Source organism: Microplitis mediator, chromosome 3 (genome assembly GCF_029852145.1).
Source record: "Microplitis mediator isolate UGA2020A chromosome 3, iyMicMedi2.1, whole genome shotgun sequence".
Lineage (NCBI taxonomy): Eukaryota > Metazoa > Arthropoda > Insecta > Hymenoptera > Braconidae > Microplitis > Microplitis mediator.
This window is the reverse complement of record NC_079971.1, coordinates 16488813-16511731: the sequence shown is the minus strand read 5'-3', so window position 1 is coordinate 16511731 and position 22919 is coordinate 16488813. Positions and strand designations below refer to the sequence as shown.

The following is a 22919-nucleotide window of genomic DNA, read 5'->3' as shown; positions in this document are numbered from 1 at the left end:
CCCACTTTTTTACGTAAGATTATGATGTAAAACTAATGACGTATACATGACGTAAATGTGATGTCTGTGTGACATTTTATGACGTCAATATGACATATAGGTGATGTCTAAATAATCAATTCGGAAAATATATTTTTGAAAACAAAAAAAAAAAAAAAATGAAATACCGAATTTTTGATTTGATTATTACCGCGCGAACGCATTGTGAATTCTGAAACAAGATTAAATATCGTTAAATGATGAAAAAATCCTGGGCATCTGCTGGGTTCGAACACGGCTCCTCTTGGCTGGTAGTCCTGAACGTTGCTCACTGGTCCACATCACGAGAGTTCAAATCTCGTGCTTAATTGATGTATTTAGAGTGAAATGCCGGAAAAGACAGTGTTCATAAGTTTTCGTGATGGATTTTTACAAAATTTAAAAATACTCCATGAACTTATATGAAATTTTATAGAAACAATATTTGTGGGCCTCGATGATGATTGTATAAAATTTCATTAAGTTTCATCAAATTTTTTAAGTTTTTGTTGTGATGTGAAATTTAAAAAATCTTATATAAAATTTTGCGAAACATTAAATAATTCCACAAAATCGTATGAAATTTAATCGATTGAAAAATTGTGATACTTAAACTTTAGAATCATAATATCAAAAGAGTTCAAACTGTCGTTACATTTTCTTTGTCATCCTAAATGATATTTTCGATTTATATCATTTAAAAAAATAAAGTTAATTTTTTTATGCTCACGCTAATGTTTTAATCTAAAACGTCTGAATAATCTATTATCGAGTTTATCGATTACTTTGACCCCGAAATTGTTCGACGTTTAGTTGTTATTTTTACACATTTACACATATTTGAAAATTCATTCTATGATTGTTTTATTTCAATAAATAGATGATAAAAAACTATGACTCGGAAATTACATCAGCATTGCGTAAAATACTGACCTGTCACTGATGTAAAGATATGATTTAAGAGTGACATCCATATTACGTATAACCGTGACTTTGCTACTGACAAGATTGTATGATTTTAAAATTACGTCATTATGATATACGATAATGACTTTATTACTACGTAACAATGTGATGTAGGTTTTATGTCAAATGTACGTAATACATAAGTCATAACTATGACGTCATACAAGAGTCATGCTTACATCAATATGATGTCACAAGCTTTACATCATATTAAAATCATGTAGAACGTCAGATTGACATCAAATTTACATCAGATGCCGTGACATTGCTATGACCTACATATGACGTCAAAATAAGGTCATGTGTTCACTGGGATATTATCTCCTAGGATAACTTTTATTAAAACTTATAAATTCTAAAAATTTCGTATAAAAAAATAATCATATTGTATACATCGTTCATTTGCATTGCTTGATTATATGGAATAGGATCTTGATTTATTTTAGCAAGTAGGGCATAGTACATTTCGTCTTCAAGATTTTCTATTTTCTTATCATGATCATCATTCAGTCTAACAGCAAATAATAGTTTACCCTCAATATCATCGTTGTTCGATATTTCAGGAATCTTCAGAGCACTAGATTCATTAATTTTGACACAATCACTCGTTTCTTTCATATCATTATTTATTAAATTTTTCCGCGGCCGTCCCCGTCGTCTTTTTGATTCTCCCTCCTTTTGATAGTTCCTCACAGCTGTTGATCAGTAAATTTGATGAACCAGCTATCTTTATTTATTTTCACATCTTCAACTGGCCAATCTTTTATACTGTCTCGTTCATACTTGTCTCCGTAAACCAGCTTCTCGTTAAATTTTACATCTCGACTTTCATAAAATTTACCTTCTTTAGGTTTCAAAAATCGATATCCAGTAGGTGTATAACCAACTAGAATCACACGTCGTCCTTCAAATCGAAATTTAGGCCCCGTCTTTCGTTGTACGTTAATATATGCTAAACACCCAAATCGTCTAAGTTGATTTATATCATAATGATGATGCGATGCAAACTTGCTCATGGGTGTCATCATGTCGTTTGATTTATGTGGAGTCCTATTATAAGCATATACAGCCGCATTTAAAGCTAAATTCCACATATTAATCGGAAATTTCGCATCGTACATATATGATCTTACTTTCTTTTGAATGGTTTGATTGAATATTTCTGCGATACTATTGTGTTCCGGAGTGTCAGGACTAGAGAATTGCTGTTCAGCTTCTAATTTGTTTAAGACTTCTGTTGTATAACCCCCAGTAAATTCAGTTCCTTGATCAGATCGTAAATAATAAACTTTTGCATCTCGTCCTAGCGAGTTTCGTGCACTTCGTACAAATGCTTCAAAACAGTAACCAGTGTCGCTTTCTGCCGTTTTTAATTTTATAGTCTTTTCAGATACTGTTTTACTATTTTCTAGCCTCGTTCACTAAATTATTAATAGAATTCTTATTGTTTGACATTAAACTTTCTTGCATCGTTACACTTCGTGTTTTATACCTCGTCTCGTTTACAATTTCGTTATTATCTTTTGTCAAATATGCTACAATTCGTTTATTAGATATTTTCGTATTCTTTTTCCTTTCATTTAATTTATTGTTATTAATTTCCAGTTCAATAATCCAATAAGGTTTATTGTACACGCCCGTTATAAACGACGCGTTACAGACTGGATCAAAAATATCTATATTTTTGTTATTTAAGTAAATACTCAACCCCATTTCAGCAAATTTTTTTAACGACAGTAAGTTATCAGAGAGAGCCTTCGCACAAATTACATTATCTACTTTAATGATCTGACCGTTATTGAGAGTTATTTCAATTTAGCCCTCTCCCTCCGTTTTTAAGTCTGCTGAGGAGTTTTTGTTAGCGCATTTAATAACTCCACAGTTTCTTTCATTAAACGTTTCAAAAATTATTTTTGAATTCGTTATGTGTTCCGTCGCGCCGGAATCCGCCAAAAATTTAGCAACTAATTTACTTTGATCAAGTACACTTTCCCATTCGTTCAGTTTTTCGTTCGTATCATTATTTAAATCGCATGCATAACTGTCGTTTGATATAAACATTAAATCAGTCAAAAGTACTTTTCTTTTTGTTGTCTTCGTGTCACCTGCTTTTGTATTTTTGAATTGTCTAGGCTGGCTTGAACCTTTATTAAAGTTCTTAAATTGACCTCGACCTCGTTTATTATTGAATTTTGACCTCTTTGATTCAATATTCCCTGTGTTGTCATTGTTCCTCCGCTTCAAAAACTGTCGATTATCGTTGCGAGTGCCCTTTTTTGTAGAGCGTTAAATTCCCTATAAGAATATGTATGCCTCATTATTTTAGAATTAGCTGTCCCCGAGTTATAAAATTCTAAAAAACGAAAGGAATTTTTCCCATGTTATTTCCATAAGAACCTTTGGTTGGAATGTGGACTATCTTAGAGTTAATATTACGAGCTCAAATTTTCAGGGAATTTTTTTTATCAATTTAGAACCATTTGAGCCCCTAGGAACAAAGAAATTCAATAACATCCCTACTAAGGGCCACCATAATGTATATATATATATATATATATATATATATATATATATACATATACATATATTTAGTGACGACACTTTAGGATTAGATTGAAACAATCACTGCCTAAGTTGCCAAGAGTGAAACGTTGTGAGAGATAATGAGACGAGGAGAAATGGAAGAAGGAATTAGTGAGGTGAGAGGCGTTTTGTCTAAGTATACGATAGCTGAGACACATCAGTTAAGTATGTCTATCGTATACCCCACCTAAGACGCTGTGTTGGAAGTTACATGTTGGAAATGTTATGTATTGGAACAGGCATAGGGATGAGGGACTGCGAGAGACGTGAGTTGTACAATGCCATCTCGCGGAGTGAAGTCGAACCACCACAAATATATATCTATACATCTATAAATTTTTTAACGAATGATATTTTTGAAAAATCTACCTAAAATGGCACCTAAATTTTTTGTGAAAAATCAGTTTTACGCTTTTTATTAATTACCATCAAACTAAAAGGATTTAGATAGTGGTTTCCAAAGGGGTTCTTGTGATAGAAAAAACAAAGATAATAAAAAAAAAAATTTAGGACGATTAATTATGTTTTTTGGGAATTATCATGTTTATTAAGTTTCATACACGACGATTGACTACTCGTTTCTCTGGGATTAAAATAATTTATATCTAATTAATGGAATAAATAATCGACTTGGTATTGAGTCAAAATGATTATTTAATAAATTTTCTTTGTATAAGTATACAATTTAACCCTTCTTTAGATAATCAAAAGAGTGTAGAGATGATTCAATGTGAGTGAATGTCAAAAATAATAGATCGATCACAAAGCATTCTCAGCGCTTTGCGCTTGAGGTGCGCAATAAAAGGAAAAGTTTGTCCACTCTATGTTGGGCGGCAGTTTCTCCGAAACTGTTTAGCTAGCATAGAAAAAACGGAAAAAATCGAAATTGTCGGATTTCGAGAAAAATGCGATTTTTATCAAAAAAGTGAAAAATTTCATGGATTTCGATATTGAAAAATTTTTTCGTACTTCCTTCGGAAAGCGCCTTTTAAAAACGAGAAATTAAAAAAAAAAGTCCCGTTCAGTGAATTTTCGAAATAATTATGGCGATTTAAAAAATGCCATTTTTTTTGGATATTCATAATTTTTTTTGGGTCGGGTAAAAAAATTCGAAAATTCCCTGAAAGCTATTCTTAATAAAATAGAAAAGGAAAAAAAAATTTTCAGCCCAAACAAAAGGAGTAAGATCCAAGAGTGGTCGATTTGACATGGAATACCCCATATACATAAATGTATTTATTTATTTATCTAAATTTATCAATATTTATTTAATAATATCTAATGGTCAAAATAATTAATTTTATTTGATAAATTTAAAGTGTCGGAGTATTCTATCATTTGAAATCAAGCCCTCCAAGAGAAAGCAGTGCCACTCTGATATTATAGGCTGTGTCAGTAAATGTCTCAATTTTATTGAAAAATATCTTCATTAAATAAACAACCCAGTAAACACATGGACATAAATTTGAGGTCAGAGTGATGTTACGCTATGTCATCATTTAGGTAAAATTTGAGTCATGAATGAGTGCGAAAGTCAGGTTTGACTCATTATTTCGCACTTTTTTACGTAAGATTATGATGTAAAACTAATGATGTAAACGTGACGTGAATGTGATGTCTATGTGAGTTCTATGACGTCAATACTACGTATGGGTGATGTCAAAATTATCAATCCAGAAACAATATTTAAAAAAAAAAAAAATCTGGGCGTCGGTTGGCCCTGCGGGCCAGCCCCAAAACTTCCCGCTGTTTTCGAGCTCAAGGAGCTTGAAAACATCACTGTGAATATATTTTCGAGCTCTTCGAGCTCGAAAATGCTATTACATGGAATCATTTTTTTATGATCTTTTCAAGCTCTAACAAGTTACGTTTTATGCTAGAATTTGGAAAGTTAAGAATCGATAATCATTAATGAAGAAGCGGCTTTTAAATTTTTATTATCGATTATGTTCTCTGAAATAAATATATTGAGGCAGAAATCAATGTCAGTGATCAAAATCAAGATTTGAATGAGTTTTGACTTAGGTCAGAGCAATAATATATGGAATATCCGAGAAAAACATTGACTGGGTTTTTTCAATTTTTTGCTGACAATATGCTTACAACTAAGGAACAAGTTATATGACATTATCTGATGATCGAAAGAGACTATAAAGAGAAAGAGTTGGTATGATTTCAGACACATTTTAGCACATTATATTTTGATTTATCTGGAAAAAATAACAAAAAATGTTATTTTTCTAACTTTTCAGCGCCGATATATTTTGAACTAATCAACCGATTTTGACGTTTGAGGTAGCAATCGGCGCATTTTTTTGAATTCTAGAGCTGATTAAATTTTGAAATTGATCGGATGAGTCACTTCAAAGATAATAAAAAAAAACCATTTCAGTCGTTTCTGAGAAATCACTAAAAAACTAAAAAAAAAAATTTTTTTTTTTCATTAATTCGCCAATATTTTCGAGTCTACTCGATCAAATGATCTAAAGTTTTTAGGAAAGTTGAGGGCCAACAAGCTCTTTCGATTGCCACCTCAACTATACAAATCGATTCATTAGTTAAAAAGTTACAAAGAGTTTACACACACATACACACACACACATACATACATACATACATACACTCGGACATCATTCTGAAAATAGTCAGAATAGCTTCCTAGGACCTCAAAACGTCGACATCTGATGAAAACTCGACTTTCGAAAATCGCGTTGAAAACAATAACTTCCTAATTTTTCGAAAATCATCGATTTTCTTACGGGAAGTTGAAAAAATTCGATTTTTTGATTCGATTATTGTCGCGCAGAGGCGTTACAAATTTAGAAACAAGAATTAATGGAAGAATAAATATATAATCCAATATATGTAAAAAACATAATAGATTTTTCAATACAGATATTTTTGCCGCTATATATTTATCACATATTCACCATATATTTTTTTATATACTTTTAACAATATATAGCTTTTCCATGCGGGAAGGCAAAATCGATGATTGAATATTGGTGCGTGTCTTCTTCTGACACGTGCTCTTTATCATCACCTTTTAATTTTTTTGCTGAGGTGCTCGTGAAGGAACTATTATCAGTTTCCGGATCTTTAGGATTAAAGGACTGTCTCCTTTTTCTCGGTCTATCTTTTCTACGAGATCCAAGGGTTAACTGTTTTTTTGAAATTTTATACATTGTTTATGAACTTCACAAATGACACTAGATAACCACAAATAATACCACGTTTTTAATAAATTATATGATAGAAACTTGGGATAACCTCAAATGAATCTCGTCCTTCAAGAAGTAATCACCAAATAAAATATTTCAAACTAGTTTTCCTTAGGAAGTGAAAGTAATATACAACAATGACAGACAAACAAAGACGAGCAGCTGCTCACTATACCTGAGGCCTGAGGCTCGCTGACCCTTCTATACCTGACTTGGAGCACACATCTTCCAAAGGCTGTATCTCCGAAACTATTATTCGGATCGACTTTAAAATTTAGGATAATATTCTTGAGATGTTGTAGAAATTAATAAGCCAAAAAAAAAAATCGATTTTTTGAACCCACGAAACCCATGTAACCCCTTAATCACTACCCGTCAATCACAATGTTTTTACCATGAATTGTAGATGTAAGCATTCGTTGGCGATCTGCATTTTCACCTACGATTCGTGATAGCAAGGTTGCGTCTGACGACCTACGACGGATATAATTTCCCCAATGCGTTAAAAACTGTTATTTACCACTTTTATTATTATAAATTTATTACGTTTTTATGTATTTCTAGGTCGAATACAAATCCGGACCAAAAATTTGTTCAAATGAAAAAAGCAAATAGTGTAGAATTACTTTCATCGTCTAGATGCGATCGTCGGTGGAGTTTTCGTCAAGAGAGTTTTCACGGAAATTCAGAGAGAAAAGAACAGGTTAAATTTTACTTTCATAATATTGAAAAAAATCATTTATTATTACGTCGAGTTTCAAGGTAAATGTTAAACGTTTAAGGTCTCGAGAGATCTTGGTGTGAGCTGTGTAGGAATAGCGCCTCTTATAAAACAGTCTTTGTTTGTTTAAGTTAATTACGATTGTATTACGTCTTAGCCTGCTCGTAGGATGACTCTACAATTTTTAAAATATTAAATAATAAGAGATCGATCTGAGACCTATTAAATCGATATATTTAAATAATTGTATTATTAATAACAGTATTTTCTATAAACGTATATAAGTAAGTATGCATCTAGAAATAATCGAATAAGATAAGATATTATTAATGCATTAAGATACTTACTCACCGCCGACGATTTCTCTGAAAGAATGGCGACGAATAAATATAGATAAGAACAATTTTACGACAAGTAACGAATTTCAAAAGAATAGAAAAGTGAAACTAGTTTTTCCAGAAAAAGTGAATACTTCGAGAAGTATCGTCCGACTGCTGACGCAATAGCATCTACGTTGAACGATGATAACAAACTCCCACTATTTGGTAATAAGGCCCTTTTTCCATATCCCACTTTTCTCTAGGGCGTTGACTCGCAGAGAAATATAAAAAGCCGAAATCCGATACATCATTCTCTTACTATTACTCTTAACCAGAAATTATGAGAGTGCGGTTTAGCATACGCAAGTAAACTTCCGCAGTTTAATTTAATTATACTATTCTTTTGACTCGGAGTTATTTGTCAATAATTTTTATTCAAACTCAAGTGTATTTTCCGATAAAATTTTTTGAGTATTCTATTTTATATAAATAAATTAAGTGTGTTTATTCTTTAATCAACGATGAAGTTGTGACCGAGCAGAAATTAAAGAAATTATTAGTAAATAATTGATTATTGTAAACGATTAACAGTTGCACAGTGACTGAGTATTGCCATTCACAAAATGATATAGAATAACCAGTTTAGATAAAGTTAGTAAATAAGAGACATTTAACATTACGAGTAAGAAGAAGTGGAATGCTGTGTTACGTCCTGGTTGATGTTTTGGCGCTGGCGTAGTTGAGCGGTCGATTTAAATTGGACGTAATGAGAACTTAAATATAATTATAAATAATAATTAAGTATGGGTTGAACAGCCACCGTTCGGTGGTTGTAATAAACTGGTTGTTTGAATATATATATTTCTTACTATATATTAATCTGATTTATTCAATAATAAAAGAACAGTTTTGAGTGATTTGAAAATATACAGTTGAATTAATTTATAAAATTGTTAATGTACTCTTAACAATAACTTCAAAAGGGCGAGAACAAAGTTGAGTTTTTAAAATTGAGCCTGACTGCTCTCGATGATTCTATAATTCAGACGAACTTCTCTTGATCGAGAAAAACTAGAGTGAGTTTCTTATCAATACGAGGCGCTAGGGCATCAGGCCCGCGCATCGTTCGATATAGAGGGGTGGATCGAGATAATGAATATTCTCGAATGATCCATGCTCCGTTCTCACGCTTTCTCCGTTTTTGTTACTAACAAATGAGTCACTTATCTATGAACAAAAGTTATCTTAGAATAAAATAGGTATTTGTGCAGCTGCACGTCTCGAGAATTTACTCGAGGGGTCAGCGTTTATTTGTACATAACAAATATTAAGAGAAAAATAACTTTATCAATATATTTTAAATATTCTAAATAATATTATATTATTTTATATTATTATATTATGTTATATTATTATATTATATTATTATTCTATATTATTACATTATATTATTATTCTATATTATAGAGTAGCTTATTAATTATGCAACTTGCTAAATTATCAATATATACATCTTAACCAATTAGTTAGGTCTCAGATCGGTCTCTTAATAATTAGTAATTAAAAATAGTCAGAGACATCTGACGAGCAGGCTGGGACGTAACAGCTGGATAGACGTCACAGAATGTCCCACCCAATCAGAAAACGCCATTTTTAAAATAAGGGAAGGCCCTTTCTCGGTCAATTTGGTTTAAAAAAAGCCAATTGATACCGAGAAAGGCAGTCAGCAGACGCACCCCAACAGGTGACAACCTCTAGGGAACAGTTGTAATAACGTGTCGGGTCGCTCGTTATCACAAAAACTAGTTGCGTGGCGGGTCCCCAGCATATCTAGTCACCAGAGACTGCTATTACTCTAGGTAAGCGTGGCGGGTTACCCGCATCCTGGATCTTGAATATACGTCATTAATCAGTCGTTAAATGTAGCTCAGTTAGTTGGCTTAGGATCCAAGTTGGAGCAGACTGAAGTTGGGCGTGACGCCCGACTCAAGTCTAGCCATACACTTCCCACTTAGTATGAAATTAGCATAGGGTAATTATTAAGCACGATAATAGTCCAGGGGACTTGCATGCATTAGGTTAGGAGACGAGTACCTACAAGGTATGTACGTCGTCCAGATGTTGAGAGTCCAGGGAACTTACACCAGTTAATATGAGAATTGTGTGGGAGAGTAGGTAGTTTATGTTTGGTAGGTTTAAATTAATTAATAAAGACTAAATATTTATGAACGGTAATAAACAAACTAATCTCTTGATTCACCTTTTCCTCATTCTGATTCTAATGAGTAAGTTTCAATACTTGAAGCCCGAGTTAAACACTCCCAGCAGCGCCCTTAATTAGGTCGCTAAGTGACAGGTTTGTCTCCTGACGGAGAGGTTCCCCTTCATAAAATTATTTCAAGCTTTCGAGAACTATCAATGTATTTGAAGATCTACAGTCACGTCCAATTCAAATAATTTGCGCTGGCAGACCAAAAGCCGACATGACTCCAGGACATAACAACTATATATAATTAAAATTGATAGCAGCGACAGAATCGAACAGCGTTGGAGTGGCCTGGTGATTTTCAACTGAACATTTGAAAATCTGGAAAATTTTTTTTCCGTAAGTCTGAAATTTTTTTTACGAAACTGAGTAACTCTTACAAAAATTAAAATTAAATACACGCCTTTCTCAAACAAAAAGTTTGTTGAATTTGAAGAATATCTAATCCAGGTGTAACGTATTCAAATTAAAAGATACGACTGCTATGAACTCAGAATGAAGTAAATACCTCTCACATTTCCCATTCTTTATATGTATTCATTCGATATCTATGCCAATGTAGGTGTCGCCACCTTAACGTGTTACTCAGGAACTTTGTTCCTTCAAACGCCTCTTCTTTCAAAGTCATGAAACTATCGCTCACATTTGCTTACATAAGAAATCCCAAAATGATTCATAAATTCACGATGTTTCACTTCACACAACCTTTTGGTGAACATGTCGGCAGGCATCTTGTCTGTGGACAAATATTATAATTTAACAACGCTTTGATTACAAAAATCGCGTATAAAATGATGTCTAATCATGAATGTCTAACATCATTTTCCGTGAGCTTTATCACACCCTGGTTATCATTAAATAATGTGGCACACTCACATGACCAACCAATGGTCTCCAGCACCACATGTAAATACATCACTTCTTTTGTGCCTTCCGAAATTTACATACATTCATCTTCGGTACTTGACCACGCAAGAGTTCTTTGCTTACACACTTCCCAACTTACTGGATATCCCGCCAGTATAAAATCATACCCTGAATACGGATTACCTGACCGTTGATCCGAGGACAATTGATCCGCGACAATTAATCCGCGACAATTGATCCTTGCGACGATTGATCCGTCGATAAAATGCGTGTAACATGAAAAAAGGGGGTAATTTTTCATGTTACACGCATTTTATCGACCGATCAGTCGTCGCAAGGATCAATTGTCGCGGATTAATTCTCCTCGGATCATCGGTCGTGTCACCCTGAATACGATCTACGATCAACGATGCACGATCTCCAGTCTGCATCCACAACGCCAATCAATCAAAGACCAGTTCTCTCATCTAGTAAGCCACACTCAAGCGTTCCTTTTAAATATCGCAACACACGTTTTAGCGCTTTCCAGTGCTCTACATCATAAATATTATTTATTTGACTAAAATAATTGATCTTATAACCTATATCAGGTTTCGTGATAACTAAACGTCGAGTTTTTATTAATTTATTGATTTTTCAATTTTTTACAGCACTTAAAAGTTAAAATACTTATTCTTCCATCGAAAAAATTCAAGATTTTGCTGTTTTAAAATACGTCATAACTAAAAAAATCGGTCTATCGGTTGACCCTGCGGGCCAGCCCCAAAACTTGTCGCTGTTTTCGAGCTCTTTGAGCTCGAAAAAATTGTTGTGAGTGCGTTTTCTAGCTCTTCGAGCTCGAAAATACTTTTGTATGCCGTTGTTTTGAAAAAAAAAAAAAGCGTTTTTTACCATTATTTCTCCAACAATATCTCTCAAACGGATTGACCGATTAAGACGGTTCAGGTGGGAATCGACGCGTTTTACTATGTTCTAGAGCTGATCAGATTTTGAAATTGATTTATCTTGTCGTTTATGAGAAATTTCAAAAAAACTAAAAAAAAATTTTTTTCTTAATTCTTTCGTTGAAGGTTTCGCTAGAACTAATGAACCGATTTTGATGGTTGGGGTGGCATTCAACGCGGCTTATGAAGTTTTAGAGCTGATTAGATTTTGGAATCAATTCACCGAGCACATTAAAAGTTATCAAAAAAAACATTTTTGAAAAAATTGTATTTCTGGAATATCTCCGAACGCACCCTACCGATCAATTTTTTACAGCTTTTAGATATTAACGAGCCGCGTCGAATGACACCTTGACAATCAAAATCGGTTCATCCGTTCAAAAGTTACAGATATTTACATACGTACGTACGTACATACACACATACATACACTCGGATATCATCTTGAATTTAGTCAGAATAGCTTCCTAGAACCTCAAAACGTCAAGATCTAATAGAAATTTGATTTTTGAAAATCGGACCAAAACCTATAGCTTCCCGAATTTTGGAAAATTTTCAATTTTCTTAGCGGGAAGTTGAAAAAAAACCTCGACGTCATTATCTCGTCATTTATGTATAGAGAGAGTGTGTGTAGAATTTTAAAACAATCGGTGCAGCAGATTTTGAGCTACAGTAGGCACCAACTCTGAGAAAGCTACCCAATGAACACACCAGCGTAACAGTGATATCACATCTAGAGAACATATAACGTAACAAATTCAACGAAATTTTACATCCTGATGATATAAATTGGAATGTAAATGGTATGTCAAATTTGTAACGTAAATGTGACATTAAGATTACATGCATGTTACTGACTGAGTAATATCACATTGGTGACCTAAATGTGACGTTATATTTATATCACATACTAACGTTAGCTTTACATTCTAGATATTACCTCAGAATTACGTAACAAAATCGACTTATAAGTGACATAATCTTGGTGATTCTATTTTATCGTCACATTTTCATCATAACGTAATATTTCGGATATGTTCATATTGTTGCAGCACTCTTATATAAAAAATAGTTATATTTATTTTACATCGAATCATTTCATCACATTTATGTAAAAAATTTTACTTTAAAATGATGTGCGTATGTCGACGGCATTGCGATAGAAAGGGTTATGCACAAAAATTATGTATTGCACACCTCAAACGCAAAAGCGCCGGTGTGCTCTATGATCGCTCTAAATTTTTGTTATAATTAAAATTTTTATATTCAATTTATGTAAAAAATAATATTTGACATTGAAACCCGCTGAGGTTTATGTCGGATCGGTGGAGTAAACTTTTTTTTTTTTATATAAATTTACATCTGTATTTTCATTTGCTTATAAATAATTGAAATAATTATTTTTATTGTTATTAATATATTTTTTTTTTGATTAGACATTTTATTTGGTTTTTCTAATTTTTATTATTATTATTCTTTTTTATCAAATTAAATAGAAATAAATAACAATAAAAATAATTATAAAATTATTTACAAGCAGGCGAAAAAATCAATAAAGTGTCTGACGTGAGAACATGCAGTCGCTGCACAATAAATGTTGGGTAGTTCAGGAATCCACCGCTAAGATTTTCATGGGCACGCAAATTATTCCTCCAAGGATACATATGATCCACCTTTTATCCCCCAATCGAATGCACATTCGAGGTAACAAGCCCAACGGATAAATTTTTGTCTGGTATCGATTCTTGTGGGACGATACTCAAAAAAAAAAAATTAATATTTCAGTATCGAGAAAAATAAACAAAAGTAAGAACTTGGAGATTTAAAAATATTTATTAAAAAAAAAAAAATGTACTTTCGTATAAAAAAAAGTATGTATGTTTTTCAGTCGATAAATCACACATTAATATCTCTTACCTTTTTTTTTTTATGAATTTTTTTTTTTAATCTAGCAATTATAATTTCTAGCGCATAAAAGTGCTTTGTACAATTTAATAGAAAATGATGTCACTGTAATGTAACCTCAACGTAAAATTTGTATTTTTTCATGACTTTTATATTATGTAAATATGATATTCGAATAACATCACCGCTATATCACCACTGTTACATACATGTCACATTAACATCACATTTACGTTCATTATGTTACGTAACAATGTTACGTAAATGAGTGTGAAATTGTGCGTCACATGTAACTTACATGTTACTTACGTTTTACGTAACCCCATTATAGAACCAAAAATATTGGGTTATATTCAATAATATCATATTTACAAATGTGGCGATAAAATAGAATCACCAAGATTATGCCACTTATTAGTCGATTTTGTTACGTAATTCCGAGGTAATATCTAGGATGTAAAGATAACGTTAGTATGTGATTGAAATATAACGTCACATTTAGGTCACCAATGTGATATCACTCGGTCAGTAACATGCATGTAATCTTAATGTCACATTTACGTCATAAATTTGACGTACCATTTACATTACAATTGATATCCCCTGGTTAAAAAAGAGAATTAAAGGGGATTAAGAATTAATTGAATCCTTCTTAATTCTCCGCAGAGAATTAAATGGGATTAAAAAGAATTCATATTTAGTAATTTCCAATACTTTTTAATTTTCTTCAGAGAATTAAATAGAATTCGAAAGAATTCATATTTAGCTATTTTCAATACTTTTTAATCCTCTTTAGAGAATTCAATAGAATTAAAAAAAATTAATATTTAGCAATTTTCAATACTTTTTAATCGACTTAAGAGAACTTAATACGATTAAAAAGAATTCATATTTAGCAATTTCCAATACTTTTTAATTCTCTTCAGAGAATTAAATAGAATTGGAAAGAATTCAAATTTAGCTATTTTCAATACTTTTTAATCCTCTTCAGAGAATTCAATAGAATTAAAAAGAATTCAAATTTAGGTATTTTCAGTACTTTTTAATCCTCTTCAGAGAGTTAAATAGAATTAAAAAGAATTCAAATTTAGGTATTTTCAGTACTTTTTAATCCTCTTCAGAGAGTTAAATAGAATTAAAAAGAATTCATATTTAGCAATTTTCAATACTTTTAATCCTCTTCAGAGAATTCAATAGAATCCCTGGCGGATCTGATTCCACTGAATCCCCTGAAATCCCACCGTGTAAATGTGAAAAAATTCCACACAACATACACTTAAATTACACTGTACTCCTCCGGGTTACACGATTTTTACCTGCTATTCCCACCGGAGATTTGATGAAAGAAAGAGTACACCAATACTACACTGACTTTACACGACGACTGTTTTAGTGAAAATTTAAATTTTACGCTTAAATTACATCGTATTACACGATTCTTACTCGCTATTCCCACCGGAGCTTCAATAGAAAAAAGAGTACACTATAACTACACTTATTTTACACCACGAATGATTCAGTGGAAATGTAAATTGTACGCTTAAATTTCATCCTATACAACGTATTAAATAAATTGTAAATTTTTGTTCATATAGTAGAAACTCTATACTTTTTACAAAAATAATTTTTTTTTGTAAGTCCAAGTTTAATTTCTGAGAATTATTATTCATGGAAGCATTGGTAATAAATACTAATGCCACGATGTAAAATAGGATATACTATGATACCAACAAAAAAGGTACTCATCACTCTGTCAAATGACAGAGGAGTACTCGTGCCAAAATTGCTTCCAGCATTGGAATATAAAACTTATGAAATGAGTCTCTTACTAGAGACACAACAACCCGTGGGCGCGATCTCGTGGCGAGCATAGAACTACTTCCGCTGCTGCTTATAGCACCGGTGACCTCCCTCTCCTACAAATATACATATATATCTTTACTCCCGAGTTATTTTTCTCTTAGTTTAAGCATTTTTTTTTTTTGGTTGGAGCATATAAAAATTTTTGCGCTTAAAAAAATGTACTTATTTCAAGAAAATTTATTGTCTTCAAATCAAAAAATGTAATATTGTTTCAAAAAACTAATACATCTTTCTTTAAGAAAATATCCCTCATGTTAAGAAAAAAAAACTCTTAAAACAAGTATAAACTTTTTTTGTTCAAGCATAAAAATATGTTGACTTGAGGAAAAAAAAATTTTGATTTAAGATAATTATTTACTACGTGCAAGAAAATTTCAATTTTCTGAATCGTTAAACAAAATCTCTTGTATCAAGATTAATTTTCTTGGTTCAAGTGAACTGTATTACTTTGCGAAAAATAAGTTGTAGGAAGTGAAATGATTTACATAAAAGACTCTATCACATTTTAAGATAAGTCTGATAGTTTCGCCGAAAAAGTCAAATAATACTAAAATTTACTATGAATCCAACATTGACCTCAAATAATTTTCAAAAAATTAACTTTATCGAAAAATTATAAGAGACTTTTATTATAGAACGTTCAATTTTCAACACAAGTATTCATTGATTTTTCCGATACACTAATTCCCTGATGAGTGATAAAATTCTAAACTGTGAAAAAATATTTTTCCTATGTTATTTAAATCAGAAATCGAAAAATGCGATGGACTACCTCTAAAGCTTGAATTTAAGAGCCGATCTTCTGCCAGAATTTGTATTTTAACATATTTCATAAATTTCTGGTGGTACCCAGAAAAAAAAATCTGTCTATGGGTTGAGCCTGCGGGCCAGCCCCAAAACTTCCCGCTATTTTCGAACTCAAGGAGCTCGAAAACATTGTTGTGGATACATTTTCGAGCTCTTCGAAGTCGAAAATACTTTTGTGTGCCATTGTTTTCGAAAAAAAACCGATGATGTTTGATGCGGCAATCGGCGTATATTATCAAGTTCTAGAGCTGCTAAAATTTTGAAATTGTTTGGTTCAGTTGTTTCGAAGATATTCGCGAAAAACCGTTTTTTACCATTTCTTTCTCCCGCGATAACTCTCGAACAAATACTCCGATTGAGATGGCTAAGGCGGCAATCGACGCGTTTTATTAAGTTCTAGAGCTGATTAGATTTTGAAGTTGATCGTAGGAGTCGTTTCTGAGAAATCAATAAAAAACTAAAAAAAAAAAAAATTTTTTTTTCGTAATTCGCCAATATTTTCGAGTCTACTTGATCAAATGATCTGAAACTTTCAGAAAAGTTGATGGCCAATAAGCTCTTTCGATTGCCGCCTTAACCATCCGAATCGGTTCATTAGTTAAAAAGTTATAGACCGGTCACACACACACACACACACATACATACATACATACATACATACAGACACTCGGACTTCATTCTGAAAATAGTCAGAATAGCTTCCTAGGACCTCAAAACGTCGACATCTGATGAAATTTCGATTTTCGCAAATCGGGGTGAAAACAATAACTTCCCGAATTTTTCGAAAATTGTCGATTTTCTTAGCGGGAAGTTAAAAAATGTTGTTTTCCGGCACACCCTAATTATTATATTATAAAATAATTACAACTTTTAGTATTGATTACAAATACATTTTACAATTATCTGATACTCTTGCACCAAGTAAATAATTATCTTGATAATTTTATCTTATGTCAAAACGTTTTTTTTTTTTCAAATCAACATATTTTTATGCTTAAATTGAAATAATTTCAATTGCTTAAAGTGTTTTTATTTCTTAGTATGAGAGATATTTTTTTGAAAAAAGTTTTTCGTTAAAAGTAAAAATGAATTGTATTTTTTAATCAAACAATTGAAAGCAAAATATACACTTATCCAGAAAATTAAAGGAACAAGAAAATTTTATAAATTTTTCAGTGATTTTTGGAAGGCTGTATTTTCGTGAAAAATGATCGTATCGAAAATATTAAAAAAGCAAATTGAAGCTTGAAATCTCTAGTTTAAGGATCTTCCAGCAAAATGATTTTTTGAGCTACGGTTTTTGCGGAATCATAAGAAATAGCTCGAGACAAAATTTTTTTAAATTTTTTGGTTTTGGTTTTTGGGTCTACGGGGTCGGGAAAATTGTTTGGCTCGTTTAGGAATTTTATTTATCTACAATTTGCGTCTTTTTTGTTTATTTGTACGACAATTTGCTGCTGAGATATCAGCCTTATAATAAGAAAGGATCTTTTTTCCTTGATAATCGATATCTCAGCAACTAATGGTCGCACAGTGATTTTGAGGGCAGCTTTAGAACTCGAATTAATGCCCCACAAGCCTCATTTCCGATTTAAAAAAAAAAAAATTTTTTTCATCCTTAATATTAATTTGAAAAACTTACAAAAATGGTCTTTTTATGGTTTTTTAGTAAATCAACCGCTGTTTTAAGAATATTGATGGAAAGGGAAATGTTGCCAGGTGATTTTACAGCTTAATGTATCCCCAAAAGCCCTGGAAATTTTCAAATCAATCCATTGAACTGTTTGTCCGGGCCGATTGTTCTAAGTTTTACAAAACAATTTAAGGAACAATCTTTGTTCCTTAATTTGTGTAATCATTACCAAAATGGAAAAATTAATTTTCTTTCATTTTTGCGTTAGTTATTCAGTAAATGTAAGGAAAAGAAAAAAAAATAAATCTCCAAATACGAGATAAAACAAAAATTTTTTTACGTTCTACTCGGAGTTTTTGTTTCCTTTTTTATTATAAGGCTGATATCTCAGCAGCAAATTCTCGTACAAAGAAACAAAAAAGGCAAATTGTAGCTGAATAAATTTCCTAAACGAGCCAGTAATTAATTTTTCGGAAAAAAATTTTCTCGACCCCGTAGACCCAAAAACCAAAACCAAAAAATTTAGAAAAATTTTGTCTCGAGCTATTTCTTATGATTCCGCAAAAACTGTAGCTCAAAAAATTATTTTGCTGGAAGATCTTCAAACTAGAGATTTCAAGCTTCAATTTGCTTTTTTAATTTTTTCGATACGATCATTTTTCACGAAAATATAGCCTTCCAAAAATCACTAAAAAATGTATAAAATTTTCTTGTTACTTTAATTTTTTGGATAAGTGTAGAATTATATATAATTATTTAAAATTATATGTAATTTTTTTCACTCGGGCGCTTAAATTACATCGTATTACACGATTTTTACATGCTATTCCCACCGGAGCTTCGATAAAAGAAAGAGTACACCAAAACTACACTTATTTTACACGGCGGCGGTTTTAGTGGGAATTTCAATGTTACGCTTAAATTACACCATGTTAAACGGGTTTTTTTAGTGCACGAACTCCTTTAACGTGAAAATAACTAATTTACATACTAATTACACCAAAATTTAAAAATTTTAAAAATACGCTAGAAAATGCAGACAAAACGTCGTAAAAACTCCGAGGAAACACAGTAGAAACCTCTTGTCATCATGGCAGACAAAACACCGCTTTTTAACGAAAAACACCGTCGAAACTCCGTTGATACGTCGATTTTTTAGCGAGTTTGTACGGTGGCGCTTGAACCACTAGAATATACAGTGGAAACTCAATGGTAATAGAATGTAAAATGAGTGTCAGTAGATTAGTGTGAAACAAGGGTAAACTAAGAGTGAAATTTTCACAAACCCACCGTGTGATACACGTGAAATTCCGGTGTATTTTCAGTGTAATTTGGATTACACTAAGTTAACACTGAAACCCACGGTGGAAACGGATCCGCCAGGGATTAAAAAAAATTCATATTTAGCTATTCTCAATACTTTTTAATCCTCTTCAGAGAATTAAATAGAATTAAAAAGAATTCATATTTAGCAATTTTCAATACTTCTTAATTCTCTTCAGAGAATTCGAATAGAATGAAGAAGTATTCCCAAGAACAATATAGAGAGCCCGAACTGGGATGAACATCCCGAACTGTCCACGGGGAAGACCACTGGTTATACCAAATGTAATATATTATCTATGCCAGATATATATATAGGACGTAGTGCAGGGTATACTGCGCCACTACCAGTAGGTACTTCCCACTCTGCTACGTAAAGTTCACTTAGTAGCAGTGGAGTACTGACTGACGATAACGTCCGCTGCATTTGCTTTTAACACTTCTACTATAAGTGTCCATATCCAAGAAGCCCGCACGCTCTAGCGGTGAGCGCGGAACTATCTTTCGCTCACTTACTCTCTCCCGCCAGATTGTCGGTCGGCGAGCGTCTCACGTTCACTCTCACATTTTTTTCCCGTTGCCTTTTTCTCTTTTAATTACTTATTTTTTTCCAAAAATTTCTTCATAAAAAAATGAAATTTCACGTATAAAATTATTATTTCTTTTCTTTCCCAAAATAAAATTTTAATAAATAAATAATTACTAATCATTATTATTTTGTTTTTTTAAAGTTTAAAAAAAAAATAATTTTTTTTTGTTATGGTTACAATTCTCTCGAATTCTCAGCGAGAACAGGAATCGCAACATGACTTCGAAATTTAAAAAAATAAGTTGGAATTAAACTTTTTCGAATCCTGTTTTATTCTCTCGGATTCTCGAGGAGAACAGAAATTGCAACATTATTTTAGAATTAAAAAGAATTGGTTAGAATTAAACTTTTTAAATCCTTTTTTATTCTCTTGAATTCTCCGCGGAAAAAGAAATTGAATATTATTTTAAAATTGAAACGAATTAGTTAGAATTAAATTTTTCCGAATCCTCTTTTATTCTCCTGAATCCTCCGCGAGAACAGAGATTTAATCTTATTTTAGAATTAAAAAGAATTATTTAGAATTAAACTTTTTCGAATCCTCTTTTATTCTCTTGAATCCTCCGCGAGAACAGAAATTCAAAATTATTTTAGAATTAAAAAGGATTAGTTGGGATTAAACTTTTTCGAATTCTCTTTTATTCTCTTGAATCCTCTGCGAGAACAGAAATTGAATATTATTTTAGAATTAAAAAGAATTAGTTAGAATTAAACTTTTTTGAATCTTTTTTTATTCTCTTGAATCCTCTGCGAGTACAAAAATTTAAAGTTATTTTAGAATAAAAAAGGATAAGTTTGGATTAAACTTTTTCGAATTCTCTTTTATTCTCTTGAATCCTCTGCGAGAACAGAAATTGAATATTATTTTAAAATTAAAAAGGATTCGTTAGAATTAAACTTTTTCGAATCCTCTTTTATTCTCTTGAATCCTCCACGTGAACAGAAATTGAATATTATTTTAGAACTCAAAAGGATAAGTTAGAATTAAATTTTTGAATCCTTTTTTATTCTCTTAAATCCTTCGTGAGAACAGAAATTGAATATTATTTTAGAATTAAAAAGATTTACTTAGAATTAAACTTTTTCGAATCTTTTTTATTCTCTTGAATTCTCAATAAGAACAGAAATTGCAATATTATTTTAGAATTAAAAAGGATAAGTTAGGATTAAAAATATTTAATCCTTTTTCATTCTTTTTAATCCTAAAATGATAATAATTTTTTCGCTAGTTGAAGGAGAATTAAAAAGGATTCGTTTTATGTTCGATCTTAATTCTCCGGAGAATTAAGAGTATTGGAGAGTATTAAGTAGTATTAAATATGTTTGCTTTTTTAATCCTTTTTTATTCACTTTTTTAACCAGGGTCATCAGAATGTAAAATTTACGTTGAATTTGTTATGTTACATGTTCTCTAGATGTGATATCACTGTTACGTTGGTATGTTCACTGGGAACCTAATACATTTGGTTCTATAAATGTGACGTCTCCGTTATATTGCCGTGTTCACTGTGTATAAGTGTAAGAAAAACGCGTTTAAAAAATTCAAAAATTTTTACACCACAAGAAAATTTTTTTAACTTTCCGCTAAGAAAATTGTAAATTTCCGAAAATTCGGGTAGTTATTGTTTTCACCCCGATTTTCGAAAATCGAGTTTTCATCAGATGTCGACGTTTTGAGGTCCTAGGAAGCTATTCTGACTGTTTTCAGAATGATGTCCGAGTGTATGTATGTATGTATGTATGTATGTATGTATGTATGTATGTATGTATGTATGTATGTATGTATGTATGTATGTATGTATGTATGTATGTATGTATGTATGTATGTATGTATGTATGTATGTATGTATGTATGTATGTATGTATGTATGTATGTATGTATGTATGTATGTATGTATGTATGTATGTATGTATGTATGTATGTATGTATGTATGTATGTATGTATGTATGTATGTATGTATGTATGTATGTATGTATGTATGTATGTATGTATGTATGTATGTATGTATGTATGTATGTATGTATGTATGTATGTATGTATGTATGTATGTATGTATGTATGTATGTATGTATGTATGTATGTATGTATGTATGTATGTATGTATGTATGTATGTATGTATGTATGTATGTATGTATGTATGTATGTATGTATGTATGTATGTATGTATGTATGTATGTATGTATGTATGTATGTATGTATGTATGTATGTATGTATGTATGTATGTATGTATGTATGTATGTATGTATGTATGTATGTATGTATGTATGTATGTATGTATGTATGTATGTATGTATGTATGTATGTATGTATGTATGTATGTATGTATGTATGTATGTATGTATGTATGTATGTATGTATGTATGTATGTATGTATGTATGTATGTATGTATGTATGTATGTATGTATGTATGTATGTATGTATGTATGTATGTATGTATGTATGTATGTATGTATGTATGTATGTATGTATGTATGTATGTATGTATGTATGTATGTATGTATGTATGTATGTATGTATGTATGTATGTATGTATGTATGTATGTATGTATGTATGTATGTATGTATGTATGTATGTATGTATGTATGTATGTATGTATGTATGTATGTATGTATGTATGTATGTATGTATGTATGTATGTATGTATGTATGTATGTATGTATGTATGTATGTATGTATGTATGTATGTATGTATGTATGTATGTATGTATGTATGTATGTATGTATGTATGTATGTATGTATGTATGTATGTATGTATGTATGTATGTATGTATGTATGTATGTATGTATGTATGTATGTATGTATGTATGTATGTATGTATGTATGTATGTATGTATGTATGTATGTATGTATGTATGTATGTATGTATGTATGTATGTATGTATGTA

At 31.4% G+C, this 22919-nt stretch overlaps 1 protein-coding gene across 1 annotated transcript in view; it reads left to right on the top strand.

Moving 5' to 3' along the window:
- LOC130664425 (uncharacterized) overlaps nt 1-22919 on the top strand; it is a 94109-nt gene that overhangs the window by 52905 nt on the left and 18285 nt on the right. Inside the window, exon 5 of the mRNA XM_057464286.1 lies at nt 7353-7491. Coding sequence (XP_057320269.1) covers nt 7353-7491 — 139 coding nt within the window. The remainder of the gene's footprint in view (nt 1-7352; nt 7492-22919) is intronic.